Below are 8,428 nucleotides of genomic sequence, written 5' to 3'. Positions count from 1 at the left end.
AGTCCTGGATCTTGGTCCTTCCCCTTCCCGCTCCGCGTTTTGAGCAGAGATGCGTCTTCTCCTGGCCAAGGCAGCTACCTTGGCTGTTGGAATTGTCACTTCTTGCGGTCACCTGTGAAGGCTCAGTAGGGGAATGTCAGTTGGACAGAACGGGGCTTGAACCTGCGGTGGGCCCGAGCGGGGCTGGCACCCCAGCACTTTATTACGGTGGCTGGGAGAACTGTGAGTGTGTATGTGAATGTATGCGTGGGGGCTGAGGCTCACCTTCCTCACCGATATTCTTCTATGACACCAGAAGGTGTCTTTCCGGCCACTCAGTTCTGAAAAGATTGCAGTGTGGGTCAGCTGGTCCCAGGACGCCAGGAAGAGGGAGAACTCTGACTCATTTGCTTGGATGCAGGCAGAGGTTCCTTAAGCCTCTATCCCTCTGCACCCCAGAGCAGGGCCTGGGACTAAGCTCTGTGGGTGCAGGCTCAGGGTTGGGGGCTCAAGGATCCTAGGGACACAGGGGTTATAGAGGAGCAGCAGAAAGGGGACTTTGGAAGACTAAAGGGCTGGAGCAGGGCTGTGAATGGGGTGGAGAAGGCGAGGGGCTGCGGCAGGAGCTGGTGGGTACTACGGTAGGACCACAGGGGGTAGGCCTTCACAGCCCACTGCCAAGGCAGCCACCAAGGAAACAAACCAGGTAGTAACCCAGGGGTGGCCCCTACACATCGCCTGCCTGCTCTCTGCACGCTTTCTCTCTGAGTACCTAGAGTACCTAGACCCCTTTCTGCAGGAGCTGGTTGCCCCCGGAGGCCCTCCAGGGAGCTGCAAGCAGAGAGCAGTGCTGGTGGCTCCTCCCTCTTTCTCTCTAGAGATCTGGCTAGGACTGATCCCCGCTCTCGGATTGGCTGGAGGAGGAGGAGTGGGACCGCGGGGACGCGGTCCAGGCTGAGGGGTGTCGCGCCAAAAGACACCTACCACCCCCAGGCTCTGCCAATCCTGCGGCCCAGCTTATGGACATACCCAACAAGTCCCTGCCCCTCCCTGCTGGTCAACGTCACGTGTGACGTCCCGCGTGGTGGCTGGGCGGGCCTGGGGGACGTGCGGAAAGGAAGGCGGGTCTGAGAGCAGCAGCAGCCAGGAACCCAGGAAAGCGTGAGTGCTTGCAGTCCTGGGCGGGTTTCAGTCGCTGCGGGAGGTCTACCCTGATGCTCTGCCCTGTGGGTTCAGCCTTCATCTCTGGAGAGGGCAGGGGGCAGGAGGAGAGGTGGGCTTCAGGGAGGAATGTTAGGGTGGGGCTTAGTGCAGTCACGTGCTCCTGGCTGTAGTTGATGCATGAGCTGTGTGTATGTGTGTGTGTGTGTGTGCACTGTGTGTAAGTAACGGTCTTTGTGGGCTGGCGTGTCCAGGGTGTGCCCGCCTTGCTTGTGGGTGCAGGGCGTGCATGATGGTGTCTTTTGTGTGTGGGTATGTGAATGTGTGAGAGAGCTGAGGGTGTGCCTGCCTGTGGGGGAGGAAGTGTGGTTGGAGAGGATTAATCATTCTGTGGGATTTTGCCTCACACAGCCAGATGGCTGCTCCTGGCTTTCCTCTCTGTGCTATGTGGAGAGGGTGTCTACTGAATCCTCCTTTCTGGGTGCAGGTGTTTCAGGGAAAGGTTGTGGGTGTCTGTGCCAACTCTGCCCTGCCATGGAGCAGGGAGAGCCTTGGACAGTTCAGTATGGGTCGGGGAAGATGGGTCTAGGAAGGCGACATGTGCATGCCTGCACACACTTACACACAGCTGGCATCAGAGTCCCCGGTTTGAGATCTGGAACAGATTAACCCTGGTGTGGCCAATGAGCCCTGTTCTCCTCCAATCAAAAGGCAGAGTGTGGGATGGCTTTGCATCTAGGTCTCAGGGCAGCTGGGGCCTAAAGCTATCCATGAACATGGGAGTATACTGCATATAATATGCATGTTTGTGCATCCAGAGTGAACATGAGTAGTCAGATGCTTGGGAGTTAGTTTCTGTTCATGCATCCACCACACTCATGAAATTCCACACCAGGCCAAGGACAAGGAAATATGTTTGCCTTGTTCTGTTCTTCCCCTTCTCCTCGTCCAGTGGCTGCGGGTGCCTCCAGAGACTCCTGGGCCAGGACATTGCTAAGGAAACAGCTCCTCCCCCTAACTTGCTTACCTCTCTGGAGCAACCTTGAGCTCTAGAATGGACTACCCTTAGGCTCAAGGACAAGGACAGGGCTTCCCAAATCTCCCCCAGGGGGAGCCCTTGGATCTCTTCTTGGAGCCCTCTGACCCTTGTCTCTGCCCTGCAGAAAATGGGTGAGTTGCCCTTAGACATCAACATCCAGGAACCTCGCTGGGACCAAAGCACGTTCCTGGGCAGAGCCCGGCACTTCTTCACTGTCACTGACCCCCGAAATCTGCTGCTGTCTGGAGCACAGCTGGAAGCTTCCCGGAACATTGTGCAGAACTACAGGTGACCCCTTACTTGGCCCTGCTCTCCAGGGTCTCGATTGTCACAGTACCTTTTGCACCTGCTTCCCCCAGGTTAAGAGTAACACCGTCCCACTCCACAACCCCCACTCCCTGGCCCTCTCTGCTGGTGTTATAGACAACTGTGGCACAGAGCTCTAACCTCGAGGATTTTAGGGCGTTCGCGCTGAATAGGTGGCATTGGTGTTTATGAGTGGAGTCTGCTCTGTGCTTCACAAACCCTCTACAGGGACTTAGTCCATCGCTGAGCCACCCTCTGCAGACAGAGAGGATCAGAGTTGAATCCCAGGGAGGCAGGACGCATCCCTCTTGTCTCCAGGAGGAAGTGAAAATCATTGTAAGGGCCTTGGCCCTTTCTACCAGGTTGGAAACCACCCTTGCCTATGACCCGGCATTTTGGCAGAAACAGAGGGGCACCCCTCTTTGTGTGGCCAGAAGGGAAATAGGAGCCTTCACTTCTGGGGAGCTCTGACCCACACCAAGAGGCAAGGGAACTCCTTTATTCTGAGACTTGGGGGGCAAAATTCTTAGTTCTCTGCTCAGACTTTCCCCAAACTGGGCAGGTGGAGAAATGTGTGTCCCCAAATAGCTTTTCTGTTCTCTGCCAACCTCTGCAGGGCTGGTGTGATACCCCCAGGGCTCACCGAAGACCAGCTGTGGAGGGCCAAGTATGTGTATGACTCTGCCTTCCACCCGGACACAGGGGAGAAGGTAGTCCTCATCGGCCGCATGTCAGCCCAGGTGCCCATGAACATGATCATCACCGGCTGCATGCTCACCTTCTATAGGCAGGTCTTGTCCTGGGTCCTTATATCCCCTTCCCGAGTGTTCTGTCTGAACTAGACTAGGTGTTTCCTCCCTGGGCCAGTCTGGGCAGAAGATAGTGGGTGAAGAGGGCCACTTCCATAGACTCTGGTCCTCAAAACTTGGCCCTGGGGGTTCTTTCTTCCCAGAGAGAGTGGGTGTGTTTGTGTAAACATGTGGGGGAGGGTATGCAGGGGTTATCAGAGCAAGTTCTAGGGTCACCATCTGACTCCCTCCTGCAGGTTTGGTAATAGCCTTTCGGGTTTAATTATAGGGGCCTAAGGATGGGGGACACTGTAGAGGGGACAAGAGTCAGTGTCTTTGTTCATTCAGGAAGACCCCAACTGTGGTGTTCTGGCAGTGGGTGAACCAGTCCTTCAATGCCATTGTCAACTACTCCAACCGTAGTGGCGACGCTCCCATCACAACCAGGTGAGAGCTAGTGCCCCAGGAAGGGCTGCAGTGCCCCTTTGGGTCCTCTGTTCCCAGCCATTGTTATTCCCTCTTTTTTACTCCCTTCCATGTAACCTTGAACCAGTGGCTCAGCTCCCTCCTCCCAGCCTTCCTCCTCCCCTCGCCCCCACCTTCCCTGCCTAACAGAGGGCTTGAGGTCCTTTTGTGAATGATTTGGGAGTCCACACCTCTTTAAGGGCAGCGATTGGGACTTCCAGACAAGTCTACACTGGATGTGGGGAGAGGGCCTTTCTCTGCAGTAAGGCTACCCTCCCACACCTCATGTATTGAGGATTTAGCATGTTCCTGAAGGAAAGAACCACATTCTGGACTCTTCGCCTCCCCCTTGTGACCTGGCTCTTCCACCCACAGGCAGTTGGGAACAGCTTATGTGAGTGCCACCACTGGGGCTGTGGCCACAGCTCTGGGACTCAAATCCTTCACCAAGGTAAAGGCCTCCTTCCCTATCGCCCCTCTACTCGTGACCTGTAAACTCTCCATATCTCTCTCAGAGTCCCTCACCACCCCATGGTCCTCAAGGCCCCTGACTCATGCCTTTCCTCCCCTAGCACCTGCCCTCTTTGGTTGGCAGATTTGTGCCCTTTGCAGCAGTGGCAGCTGCCAACTGCATCAACATCCCCCTGATGAGGCAGAGGTGAGTGGCCCCAGACCCAACGTGTGCATGCCCAGTGAGCATGTAGGCATATCATCCACCCCATCCAGGCAGGCCAGCCCAGAGTGGGGATACTCCTGCTTCTTCCCTGGACATGGGTTTTGGGGTCCTGTCTCATTCTGACCACTCAGTCTGACTGTAGGATTCTGGGGGTGAGAATAGTGGCCCTTAAGTCTAGAATGTCCAGGGGCCCCAGGAAGTAGTTGTGCATCAGGAAACTGCAGGTGGGATTTTGGGCCTGTGACCTGACCCCCCCACCCCTTCCCTTCCTAGGGAGCTGCAAGTAGGCATCCCAGTGACTGATGAGGCAGGTCAGAGGTTTGGCTACTCAGTGACAGCGGCCAAACAGGGAATCTTCCAGGTGGTGATATCAAGGATCTGCATGGCAATTCCTGCCATGGGTAAGGCACAAGTGGCTGAGTGGGGCATGGGAGCTCTGAGAGAAGGGAGTGGTGTGTGGTTCTCGGGTGTTCTGGGGACTCTGGGGGAAGCGAGACTCTGAGGAGAGTGGGAAGGAAGGGAAGTGCTGTGGAGCAGACGTCTCATCTCCTCAGGGTTTCCTGCTTTCTCTCCACTGACTCCCTCTCTGCCTTCCCTCCCCTCAGCCATTCCCCCTGTGATCATGGACAGTCTGGAGAAGAAAGACTTTCTGAAGGTAGGTTCCTCAAACCTCTCCCATCCTGGAAATGGTGGTGGCTGGGAGAAGAGAGGACTAGCCCCTGCCCGACCTGAGTCTAAGACTTTCCACCTGTTCTCCCCATCCCCACACTGCCCCTTCTACCTTCATTAGGCCGGCAAGAATGAATTTCCATAGGTGGGACTCCAGGTGAGGGAACACTGAGGGAGGGAAGAAGAAGGAAAGAGAAGGAAGGAAATTGTTTCTGTCCTGAAGGAAAGTGGTGTCACACTAAAGACCTCTGACATACACAGTAATAGACTTTGATAACCACACTTGATATCATATTCATGCTGTCACCCAGTAACAGTGAGACACACACACAAGTACACGCATGTGCACATGCATGTTCACACATGCATTAACAGGACAGGAAAGCAAAGCACAGGAATACATGGCTCATTTATGGAATCATTTATTCCAAAATATGTATAGAGCACTAATTATGTACCAAGCATGTTCTAGGGCTGAGGAGACAGTATTGAACAGACAGTCGTAGTCTGTCCTCACAAAGCTCATAATCTAGTCTCTAGTTTATTAGAAGCCAATAAACAACTAAACAAACCAATCAGTATATCACTAAAAACCAAACCCAAATTCACTGCTGTTGACTCGATCCGACTATAGCGAGCGCTTCTTGGGTTTCCGAGGCGGTATCTCTACGGAAGTAGATTGCCCAGTCTTCCTTCTGAGGAGTGGCTGGTGGGTTTGAACCGCCAGCCTTCTGGTTATCAGTCAAATGCCTTAGGCACTACATTACCAGAGCTCCCAGTGTATCATTATAAACTATATTACATACTTTGTAGGAAACCAATGGGACAATATAATAAAGACTAACAGGGGAGAGCTGTTTAGATGGAGTGGTCAGAGAAGGGGTCTCTGAAAACCTAAAGGATGAGAAGGAGATGGCCAGGCAAAGAGTGTGGGGAAAAGTGTTTTAGGCAGAAGGAACAGCAAATGCAAAGGCCTCAAGGCAGGAGCAAGCTTGCACATTTCAGAAACAAGAATCATGGTCCCTGTGGCTGGAGCATATTGAAAAGGGTGTACAGAGCAGGAGATATGTTGGAAAGGGTCACATTCATGTCACGGAGACTGGAGGAAGTGAATGGAAAGGAGACTTCCTGAAGATGCCATTTCCCGTACATGACCCTGAGATCAGAAGAACTAGATGGTGCCTGGCTACCACTGCCAACCACTCAGAAAGGGATCAAAATTAGAGATTCTGGATGGAGTGGGAGAAAAATGCAGAATAAAACTCAAATTCATTAAAAAAAAAAAAAAAGACCAGACTTACAGATTTAATAGAGACTGGTGAAACCCCTGATAATATGGCCTCTCGTCAACCTTCGGGCCTGGAATTGAACTTACTCCATGGCTTAACTTCCAACCAAACAATAGACAGGCCTATGAGGTAAATAAGAGCTCTGGTAGCATAGTGCCTAAGGCACTTGACTGCTAACCAGAAGGCTGGCAGTTCAAACCCACCAGCCACTCCTCGGAAGGAAGGTTGGGCAGTCTACTTCCATAGTGATACTGCCTTGGAAACCCAAGGAGGGGTCGCTATGAGTCATGGCCAATTCGATGGCACATAACAACAACAACATGAGGTAAATAATTATGTACCAGGTAGATACACTCCTTAGAACAATCAACCATCGGTGATCAGAAGTGTAGCATTTGTACAGGGAGATAGCTCAGGGGGCAGGAATGCATAGAAAGGACACAGGGAAACGATAACCACGCGGAGGAAGTGGAAAGAGAGCTGTTACATTGTTGGGATTACAATCAATGTCACGAAACAATTTGTGTATGAACTATTGAATGGAAAGCAAATTTGCTCTGTAAATTGTTCACCCAAATTACAATTAAAAAAAGAAAAAGAAATCTAATCACACTGAAAACTAAACTAAAGCAAACTAAACTGAAAAAAAGAGAGAGAAAGCAGTTCCGGGAGGAAGTGAGGAACAGAAAGAGGACTGAGGAATGCTGGGGGAACCTATTCCAGAAGGCAGGAATGGGTAGGACAGCAGAGAGCGTGATCAGCAAACAGCCCTGAGTGGAGTAGGGGACCTCCTGGAGGTCCCAGCCCTGTTAGGGCTTGGGAGAAAGACAAAGGCCATGTATCTGAGGGCTCAAAGGCAGGGCTGATGGGATAGAGCCTGGTGGGTGAAATGGGGTGGGGATTGGAGGAGCAGGGGACACATGCCATTCCACTGTCTATCTCCCAACAGCGCCGCCCCTGGCTGGGAGCACCCCTGCAGGTGGGACTGGTGGGCTTCTGGTAAGTTTACAGGGACTTAGGTAGGGTGGAAGAGTGCCTTTTCCATGGTTGGAGTGTGTGGGTATTTGTTGCTTTTAAGATGTCTATAGAGGTCATTCATTTATGTATTCAGCTTGTATGTGTCCTGGGCACCTGTAGCTTGTGCTGTGTGTGGTAGGGGTGAGCCTTGTCCTTGAAGATCATGGAGTCTAGTTGAGTGGGTTATAGTCTCCATATACAAGAGAAACCATGGAAATACACCTTTTGGTACCATCCAGGAGTTTCATGCCCATTTGATTCCTGATTCTGCCACTTACTGCCTGTGGGGCTTTCAGTCCCTGCCTCAGAGACTATCTTTCTCAGTCAGAGCAAAATGTCAGGATTGGGTTCAATGTTTCCAAGAGGCCCTTTTGCTTTTACACAATCTCCACCCCTAGGGGCTGTCTCCAGAGGCGGGGTAAGCTGCAGGGAGGGAATATCTTTGGGTCAAAGGTTCACAAGCCTTTCCAACCATCTTCTTCCCCAGCCTGGTATTTGCCACCCCCCTGTGCTGTGCCCTGTTCCCCCAGAGGAGGTAAGTGTTGCCCTGAGTGTGTCTGGGGGCTCTGGTCAAGTCTTCACTTGTCTGGACCTACTGTCCCTAGGAGCCTTCAGCCTGTTCTGAGAGAGGAGGCCTGATTCCAAGGGGTGGAGGGAAGGACAGTGAGCTAGCCCTTCTGGCAGAGGCCAGCACTTTTCAGGTTGACCATGGGGGAGAGGGAGGGCAGCCGCTTAGCCTGAGAGGGCTGTGCTCTTCTGTTGCAGCTCCGTCCATGTGAGCAGGCTGGAGCCGGACCTGAGAGCTCAGATCCGTGAGCAAAATCCCAGCGTGGAAGTGGTCTACTACAACAAGGGGCTTTGAGGGAGGGCCAGCCAGCCCTACCTGCCTCCCTCATCTAGTTGGGCTTGCTATCCCTGCCACTTTCCTGTCTGCGTGGTGCTGGGCAGGAGACTATGGGGGACACTGAGACCAGCAATACACTAGGCTAGGGAAGATACCCCCATAGGCCTTTTTCTCTCCTCTCTGATCCCAAAGAGC

The 8,428-nt window shown here is 52.8% G+C and overlaps 1 protein-coding gene across 1 annotated transcript; it reads left to right on the top strand.

Annotated features, from left to right (window-relative positions):
- The first annotated feature begins 2,306 nt into the window (after positions 1-2,306).
- On the top strand, positions 2,307-8,251 carry SFXN3 (sideroflexin 3). The gene is made up of 10 exons (XM_007939941.1): positions 2,307-2,467; positions 3,102-3,276; positions 3,626-3,720; positions 4,114-4,189; positions 4,311-4,396; positions 4,688-4,815; positions 5,020-5,069; positions 7,322-7,371; positions 7,877-7,924; positions 8,155-8,251. The coding sequence occupies exons 1-10, from the start codon at positions 2,307-2,309 to the stop codon at positions 8,249-8,251; spliced, it is 966 nt and encodes a 321-aa protein (XP_007938132.1).
- Positions 8,252-8,428: the final 177 nt, after the last annotated feature.

The sequence above is a fragment of the Orycteropus afer genome, unplaced genomic scaffold (genome assembly GCF_000298275.1).
Source record: "Orycteropus afer afer isolate SDZICR_OR568_19922 unplaced genomic scaffold, OryAfe1.0 scaffold00064, whole genome shotgun sequence".
In the NCBI taxonomy this organism is placed as follows: domain Eukaryota; kingdom Metazoa; phylum Chordata; class Mammalia; order Tubulidentata; family Orycteropodidae; genus Orycteropus; species Orycteropus afer.
This window is presented reverse-complemented; position numbering and strand designations above follow the sequence as displayed.

Coding starts and splice junctions, on each gene's coding strand:
- SFXN3 (XM_007939941.1), top strand. CDS start 2,307: ATGGGTGAGTTGCCCTTAGACATCAACATCCAGGAACCTCGCTGGGAC. Junction 4,190..4,310: donor GACTCAAATCCTTCACCAAG/GTAAAGGCCTCC, acceptor TTCCTCCCCTAG/CACCTGCCCTCTTTGGTTGG. Junction 7,925..8,154: donor GCCCTGTTCCCCCAGAGGAG/GTAAGTGTTGCC, acceptor CTTCTGTTGCAG/CTCCGTCCATGTGAGCAGGC.